This window comes from Paralichthys olivaceus, chromosome 16 (assembly GCF_024713975.1).
Source record: "Paralichthys olivaceus isolate ysfri-2021 chromosome 16, ASM2471397v2, whole genome shotgun sequence".
NCBI classification, from domain to species: domain Eukaryota; kingdom Metazoa; phylum Chordata; class Actinopteri; order Pleuronectiformes; family Paralichthyidae; genus Paralichthys; species Paralichthys olivaceus.
Window position 1 is genome coordinate 912,501 of NC_091108.1, and position 23,629 is coordinate 936,129.

At 45.4% G+C, this 23,629-nt stretch overlaps 1 protein-coding gene and 1 long non-coding RNA gene across 3 annotated transcripts in view; one reads left to right on the forward strand and one right to left on the reverse strand.

Moving 5' to 3' along the window:
* kcnq3 (potassium voltage-gated channel, KQT-like subfamily, member 3) overlaps positions 1-23,629 on the forward strand; it is a 49,896-nt gene that overhangs the window by 278 nt on the left and 25,989 nt on the right. Inside the window, exons 1-2 of the mRNA XM_069511507.1 lie at positions 1-197; positions 943-1,388. The exon at positions 1-197 is cut by the window's left edge and continues 278 nt beyond it. Of these exons, the coding sequence (XP_069367608.1) occupies positions 1,075-1,388 (314 nt within the window). The 5' untranslated portion in view covers positions 1-197; positions 943-1,074. The remainder of the gene's footprint in view (positions 198-942; positions 1,389-23,629) is intronic.
* LOC138405168 (uncharacterized) lies at positions 7,498-15,974 on the reverse strand. 2 transcript variants are annotated; one of them, XR_011238851.1, is made up of 3 exons: positions 12,991-15,974; positions 9,994-10,151; positions 7,498-9,571 (listed from the first exon to the last, which is right to left on the reverse strand). It is a non-coding gene; the product is annotated as an uncharacterized lncRNA (long non-coding RNA). The 2 variants fall into 2 exon arrangements; XR_011238850.1 differs by lacking the exon at positions 12,991-15,974 and adding an exon at positions 11,159-11,206.

A 23,629-nucleotide genomic window follows, 5' to 3' on the forward strand; every position in this document is an offset into this window, starting at 1 on the left:
TCTTCAGTTACAGTATCCACCTCCCTCTCGCAGCATCTCCACTCTCCATCCTCCGTCTCCACCCTGCTCTCCTCTCCTCCTCTTCCTCCTTCTCCTCCTCCTCCTCTTCTTCGCCGCCGCCTCAGCTCCTCTTCCTCTGCAGGTGGACGGAGGCTGGAAGCCCCGGAGACACGCGCCATGTCTGGGATCCGCTGCTGGTAAGAGTCGGTGTTTGTGTCTCAGCGGGTGCCCTCCCATAGGTGTGTGTGTGTGTGTGTGTGTGTGTGTGTGTGTGATCGATGCAGCTCTTTGTCTCTCTGGTGTGTGTGTGTGTGTGTGTGTATCTGTGTGTGTGTGTGTATCTGGTATGTGTGTGTGTGTGTATCTGGTGTGTGTGTGTGTGTGTGTATCTGGTGTGTGTGTGTGTGTATCTGTGTGTGTGTGTGTGTGTGTGTGTGTGTATCTGGTGTGTGTGTGTGTGTATCTGGTGTGTGTGTGTGTGTGTGTGTGTATCTGTGTGTGTGTGTGTTTGATAAGTGGTGAATTGTTGCTTGATGATTGACAGATGATTTTCATCATCGTCAGAAACCTGGTGTGGTTACTGTGAGATCCTCTGAGATCCTCTGAGATCTTCTGAGATCCACAGAGATCCTCTGAGATCCTCTGAGATCTTCTGAGATCCACAGAGATCCTCTGAGATCCTCTGAGATCCACTTCCACTTTGTTTCAGGTGTATTTCTTATGTTAGTTCTTCTGAATGTTGATTTCTGTTTCCTGCTCAACTGGAGATGTAATAATACTAATAATTAATAATACAGGACCATCCCTCCCTCTCTCTCCCTCTCTCTCTCTATCCCTCTCTCTCCCTCTCTCTCTCTATCCATCCCTCTCTCCCTCTCTCTCTCTCTCTCCCTCTCTCCCTCCCTCCCTCCCTCCCTCCCTCCTGTCTTCTGTGGTTTCCAGTCAGTCTGCTGAGCTCCCACCTTCTCGCCGGGGCCCCCATCCTTAAATGACCCGCGGCTGAGGAGGGTAGTGTCTCCGGATCCCCTGCTCGGATCATGGCATGCTGCTCACGCCGGGCATCCAGCACTGACCATGGGGCTCCGGTCCAGGACCGTCGCTAGCGGCTCGGAGGAGCAGAAGAAGCCGCCCGGTGCTGCTCCCGGGGACTTACTGGACCAAGGCACCGGGGGAGCGGACAGGGATGGAGCCCTGCTGCTGGTGGCGTCGGGCCGGGAGGACTTCAAGCGGGGCTCTCAGGGCATCGGCATCGGGCTGCTGGCCAAGACCCCGCTGAACTACACGCGGCCGGCCAAGAGGAATAACATCCGCAGGAGGAGGATCCAGAACCTGATCTACGACGCGCTGGAGAGGCCGAGAGGATGGGCGCTGCTCTACCACGCGTTCGTGTGAGTACATGAAACTGTTTTTACGTGCGCGCTGATAAAGACGCGTTTATTTTAATCCGTGCGTGAGCGCGTGCACCAGCGGACTGACTTCGTTGCAGCAGGTTTCTGAAGCTTTGAGCTGTAACTTGACTCTGAACTCTTCGTTCTGCTGCTCGTGTCTTAGTGGTGCAGGACAGATGTGGACAGATGTGGACAGATGTGGACAGATGTGGACAGATGTGGACAGAGTCCCTGAGAGGCATCAGATGTTTTAATGAGTGTATCATCTGATTTATAAATCCCCTCTGACTCCAGTGTCGAACCTGGTTCCATCCAGAGTCCACAGAGAGTTTCTGTCCTCAAGTCTTTCGAACTGATCTACTCTTCATCATTACTCCTCATCGTCACAGTCACAACTCCTCAGCTCCAGTTTGATTTCTGCAGGTTCTGTTGAAGGGTTTGTTCTCTGGCTCGTGTCCACAGCAGGACACAGGACATTGAACCTGGTTCTGTCACTTCACTTTGATCAGTTGTGTGAATCCAGATGTTTGCAGATGTTAGCGTGTGTGAGGCTGTGAGGATGGGACTTGTGTGCTGTTTTAAACTTGGGCTGAAAGTGTCTCTGAAGAAACTGTGGCAGCATAAGACGCAGAAGTTACAGGTTCTGATGACCGGCTGTTTTCTTTATGTTGTTGTGTCTCTTTGTGTTTGTTTGTTTGTGGTTGTTTTGTCTCTTTGTATTTGTTTTGTGTCTTTGAGTTTGTTTTGTGTCTTTGAGTTTGTTTTGTCTCTTTGTGTTTGTTTGTTTGTGTTTGTTTTGTCTCTTTGAGTTTGTTTGTTTGTGTTTGTTTTGTGTCTTTGTGTTTGTTTTGTCTCTTTGTGTTTGTTTTGTCTCTTTGAGTTTGTTTTGTGTCTTTGTGGTTGTTTTGTCTCTTTGTGTTTGTTTTGTCTCTTTGTGTTTGTTTGTTTGTGTTTGTTTTGTGTCTTTGAGTTTGTTTGTTTGTGGTTGTTGTGTGTCTCTTTGTGTATCCCCACGTGTGCGCCCCCTGCAGGTGACACTGTGAGGGAATTTCAGGCTGCGGAGCGACCGGAGTCAAGCTACCATCACAGGTCTGGAAATGTTGGTTACCATAACAACACAGAAGAGAGAGTGAAATCAGATCTTCAGCGGAGGCAGGTAGAGCGAGCATGTGTGAAAGCAGAGAGAGAGAGATAAACAGAGGGAGGTGGAGATGTGGAGGGCGAGCGAGGGAAACAGGAGATGTCCGACATCAGCAGTTTCGGTGGCAGATCAGTGGTGAACCTTGGCCTCGTCCCGGCGTCCAGACAGGCTTGACAGGACGGCTCCTTCCCAGAATGCACAGCTCTTAATTGTCATCCCTTCACCTCTACACAATGTTATTTTTTTATTTTACCAGTAAACAACAACAGCAGAACAGATCGTAGTTGATTTCCATGCGTTCGGATCTCTCGCTCCTCAGGCTCATAAGATCCTTTCAGAGCCTCCAACCGTCACAGATGCAGGTTAAACGCTTTCGCCTGCAGATACATTTCAAACTTTTCAGATTCGAAGCAGTTTGCAGGCTGTTGTTTCTGCAGCAGGTCGACGGGACGGACTTCAGCGCGTGTTCCTTTCATTTTTACATTGTTTTAACAATCAGAGCAAAAAATGCTTCTTCCACACATGATGATTTTCTTCCTCATACGTGATCGTGAACTGTAAATCTCTGGTCGGGAGCCGTGGTGAACAATAAACCTTATGTTTCATGATTCATAGACAAAATAATGAACTGAGGAAATGTTGAAAGTCTGAAGACAAAACTCTTCTCCCTTATTGGCTGATTTTAGATTCTGTTCAACGCTCCAGAGTTTTCAAAAGATGCACAAGACATTCAGATTTGTTCCATCTGATAAAGACATAGTGTCTGATTCATGAATAATATTTGTCTCAGGTTAAGTGCGAAATACAGAAGCTGTAAAATGAACGATATAGAAATGAGACGTGGTTTAAATCAGGATCTGTGCAGAGATTTCAGCACCACGGACAGAGGCGGGACAGTTGAACCAAACTATTTTTAACTTTTAGTTTTGAAATCGTCAGTTTTCATGTTTCTTCATGTTTGTTTCTTCATGTTTGTTTCTTCATGTTTGTTTCTTCATGTTTGTTTCTTCATGTTTGTTTCTTCATGTTTCTTCATGTTTGTTTCTTCATGTTTGTTTCTTCATGTTTGTTTCTTCATGTTTCTTCATGTTTGTTTCTTCATGTTTGTTTCTTCATGTTTGTTTCTTCATGTTTGTTTCTTCATGTTTCTTCATGTTTGTTTCTTCATGTTTGTTTCTTCATGTTTGTGACTGAAGGACGAACGGGTCAAAGACACCTGACGTCTGAACATCTTTGTTTTCATATAAAACACATAAAAGAATATATTTATATTTTGTTTTTAAATTCAACATCCTTTGATTCAATATGAGAACCTGAAGATTTTAGTTTTATTTTATTCATATTCTTGTTATTTTACTTTATTTAATCAGATGAGAGAGCAGCACAAAGTCATTCACCAATCAGCACAAACACAGACGTCACATGTTTTCTTCCTCTCCTCTCTCTGCTCTTTAATTTTCTGAAACCTGAATAAGAACATCAGACTTCAGCAGCTGGACACTGACCTCAGTACAGTTGTGTTCAGTCGTCGCTCGTGGGTCAAACGAGAGTCACTCGCTCTCAGTGCTCGTCGATTGTGAAGAGTTAGCGAGCTCAACAGGAAGTTTGGACTCAAAAGCTCACGTATGATTTGTCCGTCGTGCTGGTCGTCCCTCAGCCTTAGACTGAAAGTTCAGATGCTGACTGAAGTGAAGTTTCGGAGCCTGAAGGTTTGATAAACGTCTCTCTGACAGCTTCATGTCTCAGCTTGTTGTTCAGAAGTTGACGCTTTGACCCCTGTTTTCACAAACTGCAGAGAAAAGCTGCGTTAAGCACTTTACTTTCTGAAAAGAAGTTTTTGAGGACTCACCATTTTCACCCAACAACAAGACACAGATGGTGTTTGATGCAACGAGCCGGTGGTTTCCTGCACGGCTGAAAGGTCCCAGTGAAGTTAATGTGCTGCTTGTAAACTCACAGTGTTAATTTTAGATAAACTGACTGTTTCTGTTTCATGACTCACTCTGGTTTATAATGTTCCCTCTGTCTCTGGAATCCGCTCGGTGTCCTAATGGACTCTGTGGTTGTGGTCATTTAGAGTAATGACATTCATCTTCAACAAATGTTGTTCCAGTGGGAGACTCGTTCAGCTGTTGTTTATGGACGCATGAGAATAAAGGTCGAGGCTTAATTAACTGGAGATTTCATCTAGTGCTGAGTCTGATGGGGGGGGGGGTGAGTCCTCTTTCTAGAAACCTGAGAATAATCAAGAGAAGCAACAAATTACATTTACTCTCTGTTCTGTAACTCAGATGTTATTTTGTGTTTGTGTCCTGCCCCTTGCTGCAGCTCCTCTTTTCAGCCTCTGTCTCAAACAGGTTTTAGCCCCTTTGCAACCTGCACTGAACTCTGGGTAATCTCTTGAAATTATCCGGAGGGACTGTATGTGAGAGGGACAATGTCCCAGTCAGTTGCTGTGGACATTCTCTGGAGTTCCTCCTGAGAGAAGTGAGAGTGGGCGTGTCTCTGAGGTTTCTAACACGTGACGGACGTGAAACTGGAAGAACACAAGTACACGTAGAAGACGAAGACGTCCGCTTGGAAAGACGAGGAGGTTCCAGATGTTGAAGGGCCGACGCCGGTGTGGACGAGCTGTAAACAACGACACTGATCTTCCTCAACCCTCCTGCTCTGATGCTCTCTCTCCGTTCTCTTCTCCGTCTCATGCTTTGTTTTTCTTTCCTGCCCCTGAACCAGACAACCGTAATGTTCATGGCGCCCAGAGGCTCCAACCTCCAACCTCCCCTGAGGCCGTTTGCCTCAGGCCTCCGCCTGCGTGAGACTGATGCCGTCAGGTTTCATCTCCGTCAGGTTGTGCGGCAGGACTTCGTAATCGTCTGGTGTGGGACCGAACGTGACACGTGTGTTCCTGATCACACGTTAGAGGCATGTTTGTTTTCAGGCCTCAGTGGAAGGATGATGCCACGACTGAGCAGGTTTTAATTTTGAGGCGCTGCAGCACAGCGACAGTTTAGCAGGTGGCTAATGATGATTTTTATCTGTTGGTTTGTCTCAGAGGGAGACGGCTCAGGAAGAGGATGCTGGGAAATAGAGTAATACGTGATTTCAAAGCTCATGGTTTTTATTGTTGCTCTCCGGGTTCAGCTTCTGCATTAATGAACACACGAGCGCCGATGGATGATGTTGGATTGTGTTGGTCTGATTCCAGTGCTACTGAGACTTCTCTGAATTTAACGGAAACATTAGTGGAAATGATCAGAGGTCAAACGTGAAGTTTCACTCTGTTAATTGTATTAGTTATTAATATGGAGCTGGACACACACTCAACAGATCTGTAATCACTGACAGGTTCACACACACACACACACACACACACACACACACACACACACACACACACACACACACGTGCACATAGGGATCGATCGGTGCAGGTTTAGCAGTCGCACCCTGAGGAGGATGATCTTACTGGGGTCAGAAAGCAGATCCAACTTTTGTAAAGGGAAACCCCCTCTCCAATCCCACAATCCCTTTCTCCGCACAAAACCTCCGGCACTTCTGTGGACCAGTATTAAAGTGTGTGTGTGTGTGTGTGTGTGTGTGGTCGACATGCTCTAAGCCAAAGTCTAAGTCAGTGTGGAGATGTTGGGGTGGAGGTGGGGAGTGAACAGGAGGGATCAGAGCCGGCGGGGGGGGGGGGGGGGGGGTCTGGGTGAGGAATCGTTAGTGTCTGTAATTTCAGTCTTGTCTGAATCTGCAGTGTCAGTGATTTTCACAGACTGCCCCGGTTCTCTCCCACATCCTGTCACATGACAGTAAAAATAACCTGCTCCACACGACCTGAATGCAAAAGCACTCGTTTAATCTCAGTAAGAGATAAACAGTGACTGACTGCAGTCAGCCACCAGGGGGCGATGAAGATGATTCACCGTCATCCATCTTTATTCACAGACCTTCTTAATAAATAATATTCAATAGAAGAGAGTTAGAGAGAAGAAAGAACGAGTCTCTGTCACTCTCTCAAATTCAAATTTCAAATTCTCTGTCTCTCTCTCTCTCTCTCTCTCTCTCTCTCTCTGTCTCTAATCGTATGGTGTAAGTGGGTCATGGCGGCCTCGGGCTGCCGCTGGCCTCAGGATACATGATGCAAACGCTGAAAGGCTCCAGCTCGCTCCCCGCTGAGCGAGTTTTTTAACAGAGACGAAAACGCGGCGGCAGCGTCCCACCAGGAAAATCAATGTGCAGGAGATGAGCGACTGAAAGCTCCTTTGAACATGGAACATTTGAACACCTCACATTTGTTCTGAATGGCTGGATGGACGAGTCTTCCTTGTTAGTGTGAGGACTCTGTGGTGGACGACGGCCGGTGTTTTTTCACCAGGAGCAGGTGCAGCTCTGCTTCATGCATCGGGATCTTTTTGTCTCTAGTGAACTCGTTAAACTCACCGTGACTCTGGATTGATTGTCTCTGACTCAGGACTGGTTCTGGTTCTGGTTCTGGTTCAGCGTCTTTACTCTGCAGGTTCTTTGCAGCTGATGGTCTTTAATGATGCTGCTACTCATGCTAACTGTGCTAGCATCTTCCCGCCTCCTCCATGTAAGCAGACATGTACCGAACTGAAAAATCAAAGCAGACATTTGAATTCATTTTTACTTGATTGTCTTTTTTTACAATGAGGGAAGTGGAGACATGTCCATCTGTATTTACAGTGTTTGGTCTGGTGCATGTGTGTGTGTGTGTGAGTGTGTGTGTGTGTGTGTGTGTGTGTGTGTGTGCGTTGAGGACATCAGGGAATAAAATCAACAGACACATGAGTCCTGACAGAGCAGCGTCAGTGAGCTCCATTAGCTGTTAGCGTCCCACACAGGAGATATTAGCCTCCATTACCACTGTGTGACACACACACACACACACACACACACACACACACAGGCTGTTTACATCCCCCCCTCTAGGATCCATTTTGGAAAGTGACAGCCGGCGGTTTGAAGCCGTCGGTGTTTAACCAGGCTGCGGCTCCCAGACTTGCTTTAAAAGCTTCCTATGAAAACCTCCGGGCAAAAGGAAACTATCGCCTCCTCCTCCCTCGTGGTTTCGGTGGATGAAGCTGATTGGATTCTTTTTATTTTTTTACTTAGATGCTGCATCAAGACGTGTTCATGAACGCACCTGCTGCTGCGCCTGAATCCCACCGAGGGTCTGGAACAGAATCAGTGTCGTTAAAGACGCTGCACGCGTAGACGGGTGGATACCGTGTGATTGACAGCTCGCACCGTCCAATGGGTGCAGGTGCAAGTTTGGCTCAGCTTATACATATTATTTAGTTTTCACTAAATCCAAGTATATTAAATTAAAAATAAAGTGCAATGACAAGAAAGAAAGAATGTAAAGAATGAAAAGAAAGTCCTGGGTGTGATTAAGCCGACAACCACACATAATTAATCTTAATGCTGTTTTTATTACCAACTAACTACATTTCCCACAATGCAACCTGACTGTGTTTAATTTTCCCCGCTGCTCCTCCTGCACAGAAGAGTTTGTGCGGCTGCATTATGAGGTAATGAGTCAAAACCACTTCAGTCATGTTTGTATCTGTTTCAGGATTCAAACGTTTGTTATAGTGAATTAACTGAACTCAGACCTGGAGTTCCACCTGACGAATGAAGCCAGGAGTCGGATTTACACGGTTACTGTCCGACATGGGAACGTGCCAGCGTACATCACGCCACTGTTCTTAGTGATGGAGCCGTCCAACATTAAAATTGAATTTAAGCAGGAAGTCCAGACCTCATCTTAATGGCGACTTCCTGTCTGCGTGTCCTCTCAGCTTCTCTCCGTGAGCAGAGCGCTGCTGTGTGATCACGTGGGACACAGTTTGGTCAGATGCTCAGTTTTTTGGATATTTTGTATTGAATGTGTGACGCGGAGGCATCATGTTGCAGAGCTGCTCTCCCGCTAACGCTCGCTGCAGCTGACAGAGCACTTAGCTCCAGTGTGAACTATGCTCTCATCACTTATTCATGCTTTATTTTGCACCAGGAACCATTTGTTCTACCCTTCATACCCCCATCCACCTCGCTCTGCCCCCCTTCAATCTCTCAGGGCCGTAATGGAGCATCGTTTCCAATTCCTCCGAGACTCTTCTCCCCTTAATGCTTCCTTCTTTCCTGAACGCTGGCGATTAAGCTTCAGGTGATCGTCTGTGCCGTCGTGTCTCCTCCTCGCTGTTTTCTCCGGTTGGTCTGTTGTAGCAGAGTGGAGATGAAGTGAGTGTCAGACGTCCTTCATCAGAGGGCTGGTTGAAGACGTCTCAGTGTAAACACAGAGCCACGTGGAGCCCTGGCTTCGTTTGAGGTGAAAGTGCTGACTTGAAATTTCTGAGCTGGTTTTAGTAAAATTTAAAAAGTCAAACTGGAGATAAGATCGTTCCAATCTGAACAGAGAGCTGAGAGAGAGACGTGAAAAAGACAGTGAACACTGGTAAAATTACAAAAGTACTATAAACTGGCCCAAATAGTCCTAATGTCTCTCATGTCAGGGTATTCGTCTTTCTTTGGACGGTGACGTTATTATATCATCTTATTTTGTTTTCAAGTTCTGGGAGAAGAAGCATGTTGGGACGTGCTTGATGGTTGATGGTGTTTCCAGCTTTCAGCCTTTTGATGCAGGGAAGCAGCCTCCTCCAGGAGCTAGTGCTTCTCCTCAGAACACCCTGCGTTTACCTCCGAGGGTCGTTGGGAAGGTGAGCCGCTTGGCTCAGGGTTAATGTGGAAGCGAGGATCATAGCGTCCGGTAATGTTTAACACTCGTTGAAGCCAAATCTCTGGCAAAGATGCCGGCCCACGGGTGGCGTTGAAGGGCGGGAGAGGACACAGCAGGAGGCGATGGCAGAGGGATCCGAGCGACTGCTGACTTGACGAGTTGGATTTTCCATTTCGCAGCAGCACTTCCTGTTCGACAGGACAACGATGATTAGTTCCTCTGTGACTTTCTTCTGTTGTTTGCTGGAATCAAAGGTTTGAGTGAAGCCTCGATCCGACTCTGAAACACGTACACAGGAAAATGAAATGTTTTCTGAGAATCTCATGTAAACATCATAGTCAAAGTAATGTCTGATAATAATCAGATTATTGTTGTAACGTTGTCAATAGAACTGATCTCTGAATATAAATGAGGAATTCATTCATAGTGAACACAGGAATCAGTGAATCAGACTTTTATAATCGTTTCTGTTTGAAATGACCTTTAAGAGACAGTTAAAAAAACAAAACATCACACAGACAAAAGAATTCAGGTGTTTAGAGACAATTTCAAGTTTAGAGTTTATCTGTAAAACTGTAAATTTAAGAGTAAAAAATCCTGGAAGATGCAAAAAATTACTGATAAAAATAAACCTGATATATTGACAGAAAAATAGATTTGATTTGAGGCAAGAAGCTTCTTAAAATGTGACACAATACAACCTTTAGAAAATAAGCCTGTCTCCTGCTGCCGTCTGGTAGATGATGGATGAGGAGCTGAGGACGAGGCTGAAGACTCCTCCCGCTCCGTTGCTTTTAAGGGATAATTTTATCTGGAAAACATTTGGGCTTGGGGACGTGCAGACGACGCATAATGGAATCTGCAGAACAGAAGAGCATTGAAGACACGAGAGCTCCTAAAAAACAGCACGTGGACCTGAAGTGAAACGCCGTCGCCCCCCGACTGGTTAAACAGCGAGGTGCCTCCAGCCCCTCTGCACGCTCTGTAGTAATCGGATTACATCTGACTTTCAGGTGTAATCTGACTCCTGTAAAATGTCAGACCTGGTGTCGTGTTGCAGGGGAAAGGATTCAGAAAAACATGGTTGAACACGACGTCGTCTGACCCTCGTCTGTGTTTTTTAAAGTGTGAGCAGGACCGAGTTCTGACATCATGAACTAATCACGTTAAAAAGCATCACTTCCTGTTGGTGCAGCAGAGATCTCATCTGATTCTTTTATTTTTCTGTTAGTGTCCAATAGTAAGGTCTCGACCTTTTACGTAAAGAGCCCAGAGATAGTTAGGATTTGACACCATGAAGATAAAATTGAATTCGAATAATATTTCACACACTCATTGACACTGTTTGTTTGAACTGAGGTGAAGGAGCGCAGCACTTATAATCATTTTCATCATCAATTAATCTGCTCAATATTTGTTTGAACTCTTTAATCTGGAAAAGTACTGGAAAAGGCTCCTCACAGGAAAGTTTGTGATCATATAAGAAACTAGAGTCTCAGAGCTCACTCCTCCGCCGAGGCCCAACGGAACCCAACGTCCCAACTGCAAAACATTTCCCCAGAGAAGCTGCAACCAGTGTGTGTGTGTGTGTGTGTGTGTGTGTGTGTGAGTGTGTGAGTGTGAGTGTGAGTGTGTGTGTGAGTGTGAGTGTGAGTGTGTGTGTGAGTGTGTGTGTGTGTGTGTGTGTGTGTGTGTGTGTGTGTGTGTGTGAGTGTGAGTGTGTGAGTGTGAGTGTGAGTGTGTGTGTGTGTGTGTGTGTGTGTGTGTGTGTGTGTGTGTGAGTGTGTGTGTGTCGTGTTGTAGTGCAGAACCTTCTGACATTTTACCGACGGCCCAGGCAAGTGAATAATGGATCATAGGCCTCACCTCTTTGAGTCACTCCTGTCCACCCTCCTCCTCTTCCTCCTCCTCCTCTCCTCGTCCTGTCCTCCTCCTCTCCTCTCCTCCTCCTCTCCTCCTCTCCTCCTCTCCTCTCCTCCCCTCTTCCTCCTCCTCCTCTCCTCCTCCTCCTCCTCCTCCTCCCTTCAGTCCATTGAGGTCGAGCCAGGAATCAAATAAAAGACAAATAATAACAGAGTCTTTAATAGTCCCAGATGATTAATGATGAAGAAAGAGAAGAAAACACATTTCACGTGAACATTCATTATTAATTCATCATTAATTATCATTTGATTTCATCACTTCCACACAGTTTATATAGAATAATATTATTACATATAAATATATATCATAGTAATACTATCTTCACACACTCAAAGATATCAGACACTTCAATGTGTCTTTAGCTATAAATTCAATTATTCGACTGTTCTTGGATCAAACATATAAATCTTGATATATATATATATATATATATATATATATATATATATATATATAAATTAAGTTAGTTTTAATGTCACATTAACAAAATAAACATCTACGTACATTTTAGGGTTGAACTGTCCCGAGCTGTTTATCCTGAGATAGAAAAACAAATGTCTAAACTTAGAAGTGCTGAACCTAACGATACTGAAAACCCCTGATCTGTCGTTAGCGTAGTTGGCTAGTTGATCTGTCGTTAGCGTAGTTGGCTAGTTGATCTGTCGTTAGCGTAGTTGGCTAGTTGATCTGTCGTTAGCATAGTTGGCGGTTGATCTGTCGTTAGCGTAGTTGGCTAGTTGATCTGTCGTTAGCGTAGTTGGCGGTTGATCTGTCGTTAGCGTAGTTGGCTAGCTGACTTTACAACATGAATGTTCCTGCCACCCTGAACGACCTTGTTACAATATCTGTCCTTCGTGACCTGACGTGACCTTTGCTTTGTTGGTGACAGGTCAAGAAATGTAGTTCTGATATTCACACAGACTTCATGAAAATATATAAATTATGATTCCAAGATATTCATTTGGCAGTTAAACCGTGTTTCTGTGAAATAAAAGCACGTGTGTTTTCACTGACTCAGCAGAAAAACTCCTTCACAATAAACAGCTGTTTGGTTCAGGCTGGATTTTAACCCTCCCTCCAGTGACATAAAAACATGTGAAGAGTTTTTAATCGTCCTGTCGTTAGAACATAAAGACAAACACATGAGCTCCCAGAATGCTCTGGTGCAGAGACGCTTATAAAAGAGATTTACGAGAAGCAGCAGAAAACTGTAAATTCACAAATTTAACGGATGAGATAAAAACCCTGAGCTGAGACAGAACCTGATCGCCGTCACGTGACACAAACCTGACGACACGCGACCACGACAGCAGCTCTGACGCTCACACAGATCCAGTCAGTGAACGTTTGACTAAAAGTCACTGACAACAAACACAGTCACTTGATACTTTCATCCTCCGTCAACCGTGTGTCGGTTGGTTTGTTTGTCAGCAGGATTTCACAGAAACTGTTTCATTGATTTCCATTGAAGAACACGATGCAGACTAAGGAGCAGATTCAGAATTTATTATTATCTTTTATATTTCTGTCAGAGGTGAGAAGCAACGAAGTGAGCGGTTCAAGCCGTCGCAAGGTAAACACAGAAACTCCAGGAGGAGAAGTGCCGACCTGAGAATCTGCTACGATGAATAAAAGACTTGATGACACTTTATTTCAAACAGCATCATTTCTAAAATTGTGTTTTCACATTTACAACCAGTATTTTCATTTTCTACTTTTCAAATTCTTCGTTCAGCAGGTCTCTGGTTCTAACAAAAAAGAAAAAAAGAATTTACCACATCACGTGTCGTTACCTTTATCTTCCGTTAACCTCCACGTCCACTGCACCTCAGCCCCCTCTCCTCCCTTTCAGGCTCCCCACTTACACATGGACCAGTTGCACCGGTTACCAAGGATAACCATGTGACGCGTTGCCACGGCAACCCCTCTGGATGGGCAGGCAGGGAGTCTGTTTTGCTCTCGTTCTCTGAGGTTCGGCTCACGAGGCTCATTCTTTGTGTTCGGAGGGTTTTTCTCTTCACAGTGAACCGTGTGGCGGCTGAAGTCGTCATACGTGTGGTCACAGCCGTTCATACATAAAACACAGAGCTGCCACCCTCCGCTTCCCCCGAGACAACACGAGTATGCTGACTCCATCAATGGCCGTCTATATTTATCATGTTGGTGTGTGCTGCTTGTTAAGATAAGGCAGAGTGTGTGTGTGTGTGTGTGTGTGTGTGTGTGTGTGTGTGTGCAGATTTGCAACAGCACGATGACACAGCCATATACAACAAAGAGTCTCAGTTGCTAGGCAACACCATCTAAAAATGCTCACTAACATAAAATAGTATGTGAGCAGCAGCAGACACTGGATAAGATTATTACATTATTATTATTTATATTTTCTGATATGAAATCTAATTTAATTTAGCATCATTTATAGAATAAACTCAAACTAGTTTATTTTCTTAAAGTTTGTTGTTTATTAATAGTTATTTATAATAAAGTTTACCTGGTTTTGTCAGCGTCATGCTAATGTCCCATGACATCATGATGACATAAGTATGTTCTGGACGTCTGACGAGGTGTTTCAGGAGCTCCGTTCATCACCGACCTTTTATCTGTGCAGAACTTTTACATTCACAGAAAATGTCTTCATAACACACTCGAGGAAAGAGGCACTGAAAAAGCTTCACGTCTCCTTTAAAGAAAGTGAAACTGTCCCTCGATGACCTCCAGAGGCCGGCGGCAGCAGCGCAGGTCACTCACACACCTGAACACCTTCCAGTTCTTCTCCGGTCAGAGCTTCGAGCCAAGTTGAGTAATTAGTCTTTGGAGAATGACCGAATGGTTAATTACATGAGTGAGAGCGGAGCAGCACAAAGTGTCCGTCCACAGCTTCGTTAAGCTGATCTGGCCTCAGAAGAAGAAAAAAAAAGGTTTGACGACAGCAGAGCGATCGGACATCATCATCTGAATCCTGACCAGTCGGCTTTTCATTTTAAATGCTGCTTCAAACAGACACAGACCTTGTTTAACATATTGGAGCAGTGGAGTCTTTGATTATCTCTGAGTGTCGTAATAATATGTGGAAGCAGAGAGTCCAGGGAGGCAGATCTGGACTCTGGAGGAAAAGGGCCAAAGGTTTCCAGGAAGGACCAGATGTGGAGTCTGAGGCTCAACTCTGGGTTCTAGTGTTCTCTGATTGGTCAGGCTCCTGTCACATGACCCCGTCATGAAGAAAACACCCAGCCTCAGCTCCCAGAGGAGAAACAACATGAAGAGTCAAAGTGTTTCTGACCCTGTTGTCTTCGCTGACAGCTGCTGTTCGGTTTATTATTCAAGCAACCTGCAACATTTCCTGTTCACACTCTCCTGCCCAGTGTAGGTGAGCGCTCACGTTAAATGGGTTTCCAGCTGCGAAAGTGTGGACGGGGATTAGAACTGATGTCGGGCTTGTGTTTTTAAACCAACACGTACTCGTAGGGGTGGAGCCAGCAGGAGAGAGAGAATTGAAAGAGACGATGGTTCGATCCAGAAACTTTGGCTTCACTTCTGGGAGCCGTCATGTCGTCCGTCTTTATTGACCGGCTGTGGTCGCCCTGCACAGTAAACTCGTGGTTATAGGTTCATGAAGTGGACTCAGTTTGATGAGTCATTCAAATATCACATTTTCAGCCAGGCTCAGACAAATGGCCCAGAATTCCTTGCAGCTGCTATTTCTGTGCAGTCTGTGGTTTCAGAGTCTCCTGAGGTCCAGACTTCAGCAGCGTCTCCGGCCCACGCAGGCGTCCACCTCATCTGACCTGTGTCCATAGCGACACACGGTTCCTCAGCACGTCCTCATCCCAGGAGATCGTGTCCAGTTTGAGCCGGGACTCCGTCTGGTTTGAATATGTTGAGTGTCTCTTCATCAGTGGACAGTAAAACTGCAGCTGTGAGAGAATATTCATCATTAATGCACAGAAACCAACCATCACTTTATAATCATCAGAGGATCGACCACATCAGCTCTTTGTGCTCCAGCCGCATTATTCTGAGGGAATCGAACCGTGTCCTCGTTGTGTGTCTCGTGGTGATTAATCAGGCACTTTACATTTGCGTAAACACAATGACCGTTAATAAAGATGGACGACGTGACAGCTTCCAAAAGTGAAGCCAAAACATACACGATGTCCAAAATCAGGACGTCCTTATAAAAGTGCCGTTAAATTCTGAAGATGGCAGGTTCACGTCAAAGTCCAGGAGATTCTTAAACCCACAAATAACAAGGAATGACCTGCTTCTCACATTAGAAAGAGAACTGGTGATGATGGAGGATTTAGTGTTTTATTACTCCACAGCTCTGACCCGACCACAGGGCAGGTGGGGACACGTCTGAGTGAAACTCTTACAAATGTGCTTCTCGCCGGTGAAGCCCTCGATCTTCCACCACGGGAGACGGCTGCTCTGCCAGGACTATAAATGTGATGTTGCTCTTGTTTGCTTCAGACTTTCCATCGTCTCTGTTGAACTTCTTGCAGTTAACAAATGCCTGTTGGATGCACGTTGTCCGTTTCTTCCTTCGCCTCAGTGCCGCAGCTGCAGCAGCTGCTTTATATTCCTTCCATACAATTCCTACCATACTCCTCTTAAAATCCCTGGACCTTTTTTGCAAATTAAAATTGTGGTGTCGTCTTGTGACGCTCTGAAACACAAGCACACGAAACATGTTCACTGTCATATCCAGACTATAGATGGATCCCAGCCATGAGAGCGACGTCACATAATTCGGTCAGACCCCTAGTTTGGTATCTAACCCTCATGACGTTATTAAACTGACCAAAATGTCGGACTTTTCAGAACTTCATCCAGCCATCAGGAGCATGTGGTCGCTCCTCTCTCCCCCTGTACACTGCACGAAAACTGATGCAGGATGAAGCTGAACAACAATCTGACACAGAGAATCCTCACGAGAGAGAAGATTTGTCTTTTTAAATAAAGTTCGTTCCCCTCGCTGACTGCGTGTGAAGCCACACGGCAGCTGCAGGCAGTCGTCAGTATCTAATTATTATCATCACTGTTATTACTGTGGATGCTGTTTGTTGGCACACCTCCGTGAACCTTCCCCCTCATTACCTTAACCAGCAGCAGCTGTGTCTGCGCTGCAGAGACTCCGAGAGTTAAACACACTGTTACTGTGAATTCCTTGAGCTGAACAACTGGAAGCTTGCAGGTTATTTTTTTTAGATGAGACCATGAATATCTCAGAGCGTCCTTCTACTGAAAACAGAGCGTTCAGGTGATAAAATATTCCAGACTTGTTTGTCTTCTTCAGCTGCTCAGGACTCGTTGGAGAATTAAAGCTGTTGCATGATGTAAATAACGGCAGCGAGACACAAACTCCAGCTTCATTGTTGTTATTAGTGCGGACCAGTCGTGCATCACCGGCTGCTGTGAACAAACATCATTTAGATAAATTTACTATTAATCTGTTGGACTTTTTGCTGCAGTGAAATAAAACAACGTCTTAACGATGCACAGCAAAGAGTCGGACTCTGAATCAAACTGGGGTTTACCAGGTCTACGACCGCCACGATGAAACCTGCTCTGTCCGCACCAGCGTCCACAACAACAAGCCTGAAAACACAAATCACGTTGTATCTGTTAGCAAAGACACAGGGTCAGTCGCTCTTGTACCTGATTGTCCGCTGTGTTGGGGGTTTTCTTCATGAAGGACAAACTCCTCTGTTTTAACATCTCTTGAATGTAGCTTGGTTCTTTTTTGCAGCGGCCTTTTACATTTTATCGTCAACGTTCAAATGATGCAGATTTGCAGATCCGATGCCGCTGTGAGGACAGACTCTTCTAGTTGAACGTGTCTCCGTGGAGACGCTGTCGTGGAATTAAACTCTGATCCCCCCCCCAGTGGAAACTCAGCTCTCTATATTTCACGTACATATCTGCTCTGCCTGTCGTCAGTGTGTGTGTTTTGTTTTATTTCCCAGAGTGACTCAGGATGACGGATCCACTCGCTCTTCATCTTCCTGCTGTCACTCGGCTGCATTTACTCTGAGAATGTAAAATCTGTTTGTGTTTCATTCGCTGGTTTCATTCCTGCATTATTCTCTTGTAGGTTTTCATGCTGCAGCTCCTCTCTTCAGCCTCTGTCTCAAACTCTTTAGCTCCTGTCTCGTTAAGACCCCCCCCTCCTTTGTTAGGGGGCGTGTCAGACTCGGTAGCCGCTCTCTTCACGATGTCGTGTGACGAGTTGTTGCAGCGTTTTCTTCACTTTAACACAAACTTTTTAACTTGGCCGAACTTTTACATTCACAAAAAAACCTTCATTACACACTAAAGGAAAGAAACACTGAAGATAACACAGAATAGAAAGGAAGGATTTTTATTTCTCTGTTCGTATGTGGATGAACAATCATGTTTTATTTTCTGGACTTCAGAGTGTTGGAGAGAAGATGAGCTAAAGTCTGAGAGGAGGTGTTTTAAATGAACCTGCAGCTGGATAGAATAACAACACTCTAAATAAAAGATAGAGGCTCAGTCTGTGACAGCTTTAAAAGCCTCCTGCTGTCACGACGGGTCCCAGACTCCCTCTGCACCGAGGTTCAGTCTGACCTGGGAGCTGGAGCTCAGCGCTGCTCGGAGCTTTATGCTCCTCCAGCTTCGTTTGGACCCGTGAACGACCTTGAGAGCTGCAGCGGCGGCTCTTTATTTTATTTTATTTTCTTCTGTGAAGTGAAGCGATGAAGTTAAAGATGCAGCAGACGTTCTCTGAGTTTCAGTTTTCTGGATTGAACTAAAACAAACAAGAAAGTTTTATCCAGTTTGTCGAGTTGAGTTTATTTTTGTTGTCTCCAGATAAGTGAAGTTGTCCCAACTGTTTATTTAGCAACACATTTTATGAATCTTTCCCTGGAACTTTGTTAGAGAAATAAGTGTTGAGTCCGACCAGAAGAGGAGGTCTGGATCGGACTGAACCATGGTTCTGTTTCGGTGATGACGACTGGACGTTCGTTTGTCAGACAAAATTCTTTAGTCCTTAAATTACAACGTGAAACCAAAACAGATCCAATAAAACTATGAACCAACACATGAAGCTTGTTCTGAGGAACTGGATCTAACCAGCAACACGTCTGGTTGACGTTCAGTCTGAACTCAGATGCTGCAGCAGTTTTCCTCTTGTTGTTGTTGATGCTTTGTGTGAATCTGTTGTCAGTGGTTGATGCTCCTCTGCAGCACAGCCAGGGCTCGTGCTCTCACTCTGCCTCTCAGCTGAGGCGTCGGTCTGCAGCGTGCGGAGGGAGAGCTGATGTTTAAATCCTCGAAGACTAAAGAGCAGAGTCGAGTGTTGAGATCACCACAGGACACAAAAACCTACAGCAGGACACTGATCAGTCGCTCTTCGAGAGGAGCAGCAGTTATTTTTCTCTCCTCAAATGAAATGCAGACACACAGATGTCGACAGCGTCGCTGTGATGCACAGAATCAAAAGCGATAAGTGCAGCCTGTCGGCTTCCAGTCAAATAAAGGCTCTAATTACCATATTTACTCCCGTTCACTGAGCAGGGCTGTGCTGACTGCAGGAGGGGGGGGGGGGGTGGGGGGGCTACGGGCAAGACGTCCTTATTTATTTATTTCTGCCGTGTTGCAGTCACCATGGAAACTAAAATGCCAGACGCAGTGGTGCTTCGTTCCCACATCAGGAGGTGGAGAGAAAAGTGCGTCAGGGACACAAGATGGAGGCTGAACCCAAATCCTCTGACCTCTGACCTCCGACCCACTGTTTGACTTCAGCTCCTTCCGTTCACGTCTTATCTCCGACCAACAGTCACGTAGGTCGTCTCTGTCGAAATCTAACAAGCTGTCGTTTTACTGTCAAAACCAAAAGTCTTTCAACTTCAAGGAAGAACACACCCGGCCATCGTGACTATGATTTAATGAAACAAAACAATGCAGAACATACTTCTACTACTTCAGACATTTTACAAAACACATTTTTAAACAACTTATTGTGAAGTTTATGGTTAAACTGTAAAGTTAAATGAATATATGGGCCAATATGAATATTAGTGTCAGAAATGTTTTCTTAAAGTCAGTCGGGCTCTGATGTATCTGCTTGTCCCATTCCCATTTAGATTAAACATATATATATATATATATATATATATATGTATCTGTGTATATATATATATATATAGATATAGTTATACACAAACCGATGACTTAAACCTTGATCATATAAAACTCTTGAACACAAACTCTACAGATTAGGCACCGAAAACCTAAAATCTCTCTTTCCTAATTCAGTCTTTGTGAACAACTCATCTCACCATGTCCACAGAACAAAGATCATGACTTTCATACTTCCGGTTAAAAGAGAAGAGAAATAGGTGGGAATGTTTTTTTAACACGTTAGTGACGTGTGTTTCTAAACCTTCATCAGAGTGAAAGTGACTCACTGCTTCGTTGTTGCAGCCAAATGTCTGAAATTAGAAACTCTCAACCTCTGGAAACCGGAGTACGACGCTCCTCAGGTCCGTCGCTGCGTAAATACCGACCCTCTGTGGGAACAGGAGCATCAGGAGTGTGAGCTGAGTACGACGCGGCAACAGGCGGTGGGCTGGGAGGACGAACGACTTTAAGCAGAAGGTCAGAGAGGAACTCTTTGTGTGAGTGTGCACGCAGAGCCTGTGTTTTAAAACATCATGCAGAACTCATTTCCATTCTGGAGCAGAGCGTCCCGACGTCACGCAGCCAACGTTTTATAGCTTTTAGCTCATTCAGCACAAAACCATCACATGTGGAGATAATCTGCACGTTTTCTATTCTGGAGATCAGAGGAATCATTTCACTCTTTGAATTGATTCTTAGGGATTATTTTTTTCTCTCGCTGCAGAAACTCAAGACAAAACATAATCCTTAAAAATAGTTTTCTTAATTACGAACTGCTGTAAATCGGTGCATGTGAAATATCAGCAAACAACAAGCTTCTGTGTTCATTCATTCACGGAGCCTCTGGGAAATGAAGCGGCTGCTCTTTGCTGTTTCTACCTGGAGTTTTTAAGGGATTGATAGCGTGAGAATGTCGAGGCGCCATCGTTCTCGTTCTCGCTTTTGTTTTAGAAGCTGTAAAAGGTTCCGTGAAGGACGAGAAGGATCAGAGAGGAGGCACAGAGAACACTGAAGCTCCTGAAACACTTCGCCATCATGTGACATCTCACATTTGCATAATGCACACCCACTGTTAGTGTGACACGCCCCCAATCAAAGCCAGGGGCACTTTTGATCTCAAACATTGTAAAGTGTTTTGCGATGGTTTCTCGGTTGTACGACCTTCTACTGGTGACGTCATGATCCGACATCAGAGCTCTGACTTCACCTGCAGCTTCAAAGAAGCAAAGTCGGGAAGTTTGGGTGAGAGAGTTCAGATCCTCCGTCGAGGTTAGACCACGATTTGTGGAGCTGCTGTGATTCATGACTCCGCCCCGACGATCATAAAAACACACCCCCTCCGTTCACCCTGATCACTACAACATCCACACACACACACACACACACACACACACACACACACACACACACACACACACACACACACACACACACACACACACACACACACACACACACACACACACACACTCTGTCTCCCCCGGTTCATGCGGCTGTGCAGGGAAGACACAGGGTCACATGGTGATTCCCTCTCGTTCTGCAGTTAAGAGACGTTGACCGAGCCCACTGAGAGACACGTCTCCTCCCTGAACTCGTCTGGCACCTCAAACACTTAATCGTGACCCTCGTTCACGAAAAGAGAATTAAAAATGATTTGCATAATTCTTTTACGACAGTTTGAGGCCGACAGTAAAGTGATGCGGTGATAAACCACAGGATCTGGATCTTTGTTGAATGTTGTGTTTCTGTGTGATGATTTAAAAGCGTTCTCCTCCTCCGTCCTCATTGGTTCGTCCTCCGTCCTGCTGCGAGATCCGTCCGGATCTTTCTGCTTCGTCACCGCTGACGCTCTCTGTCCCGGACAAGACTTGTGCATTAAGAAGTGATGTTCAGTCGGTCGTGTCTGATCTGAGGCAACAGCTGTGGGATCTGTGTATTTAATGGAGCACACGTCTCATCTTGAAAGCAGCGCTCAGTGGTTCTGGCCTAGATTGAAGCATTTAGTCGTTTATAAGAACTTAATGCAGCTGCAATGGAAATGGAAACGTCTCGGTTTGATTCTCCCTCAGGGAACAAAGACCGAGAAGTTTGGGTGACAACGAAAAATAATGAATAAGACAAAATGTGGTGACGTCGTCTCCTACAGCTTGTGTTCATTTTAAATAAGTGATGTCATTTGTCAGTTCAAAGCTTTTGTTGTCGTCGCTGCTGCCGTACGCTGACCTGACTTCACTTTCGTCAGTGACCTGGTTCCAGGTTGTATAAATGACATTTGAGTTTTAAGCTGACGAGAGGAGGAGGAGGAGGAGGAGGAGGAGGAGGAGGAGATGACTTTGCACTGCTGTCGTCAAACACTGTTAAAAATTCTCTTTGAAGAATTTTTAGACGACTTCAAACATCGTGACCACACACGGTGCAATTAGGGACTTTCTTTCTGAGACACCTGTAGCGACGCTAACGGGACAGTCTCCTGGTCCTCGACGCCGACGCTCTGTGATTCTCCTGCGAGGCCCTGAAGTCTGTCTGATGTCAAAAACTCTAGAATGACCTGTGGAGGTGACAAGACGGCTGGAAATCTCAGACATGTTGGGATGTCTGGTGATGTATGTTAACGCTAATGTTAGCTATGTGTCAATACCTAAAACGCATACATACAACTTATTTAAGACTGTGTTAATTTGACCACCAGGGGGCAGACAGAACACGATGTGCAGCAGGTGCTTCAGTGTTCTGAGAGTGTTCTCGTCATCAGCTGTTCGGGTTACTGTCGTTCGACTTAACCAGCTCTCAGGTACCGTTCACTGCCGGTTTACTGTTGATCCATAATGACTTCCTGCCTCAACGCAGAAAACATTGATTCAACCGAGGAACCTTTTACAGGAGACAAACTGCACCCTGAGGACACACATGACGTCTAATTGGCCTTTTGAACGCGGAGGGCTGAAAATAGAGCCGCCGCCTCCTGTGGGTCGTCTCACAGCGGAGGCAACAACGGAGGTGACACTGACGGTGTCTGTCAAAGGTTGTTTACCAGGGATTTGAACCAGCAGCTCGGCCTTTGTTTTGTTCCAGATCCGTCCGGCGATGGGACCGAACAGTACGAGAACATAAATCATCCATCACCTGGTTTTGCTAGGGGGCGTGTCAGAGCAGCCTTCAACATGCAGACTTTGAGATTCTGTAAAAACCTTAATAACACACAGGGTGAAAGAAACGGTTCATAAACATGAGGTCGCTCATCGTTCGGAGTCAGAGCGGAGCTGCTTTCATTTCCATGAGGAATCAAAAGAGCTTGAATTAGCCACAGTGACTCTGAAGTCAGCGTGAGCTTCAGACGTAAACAACGTGCTTCGTTTCCTCCGGGGGGAGGAGTTAGTGAAACAGGATGTTCCTCACAGGTTCCACAGACGGAGAAACGGTCCTGAGTAAAAATGAAACCAGATTAAATGAGATGAACGCGTCGTCTGATCTAAACGATTTTGAAGAACGTGTGAAGTCTTCACTCAGCGTGTCACATGTCAGCGTGTTCGTATGTTCTGAATGACATGAGCACGTCTGTATTCTTCTAACTTTGGGGTCGCAGAGTAAATCCAACTCTGCAGTGAGGCGGTCTGTTTTCTGTTTTCACATATACAACTGTAATATTACACTTTTTTCATGTGTTCAAATCTTTCCAGCTCGTTTCCCACATCGAACATAAATAACAAACGTGATTCCTCCGTCAGTCAGTTTCAAACCAGACGTCGGCAGCAGTGTGGAATCGATGCTGTAAACTGGACACAGGGTTTGTTGGCACCGCGTCGTACAGGACTTATTGGCATTCTGCTGGAAAATCCTGTGGACGTCTTTAAAAGCAGCTGATTTGTTTTTCAGATCGCTCACAGGAAATATTTGCCCGCTGTCATCCTTCAAAGGCTCAAGTGTTTGGTTGTGTTTCAGAGATCGATGGTTGCAGATGATTGAATTTGTTGTTTGTTGAGCGAAAAGGACGAGAGGACATTTGAAGGATGAGGTCATGTGAGGTCTCGTCCTTCTGTCTCTGAACGTCGGTCTGTCATCTTTATTTCTAAAATGTATTTAATTGATTCTGTCTGACGTCACATGTTCAACATCTGGACCTGTGTTTGGAACCACCACGAGGATCAACCTTCATGTTGAGGATGATCACGACCCAGAAATCGAACAGCAGCAGCTTCACGGGGGAAGAGCTGAGGACGCCGTTCGTTGACTGTCAGCGTGAACGACCTGAGCTGTGGCGAGAAGACG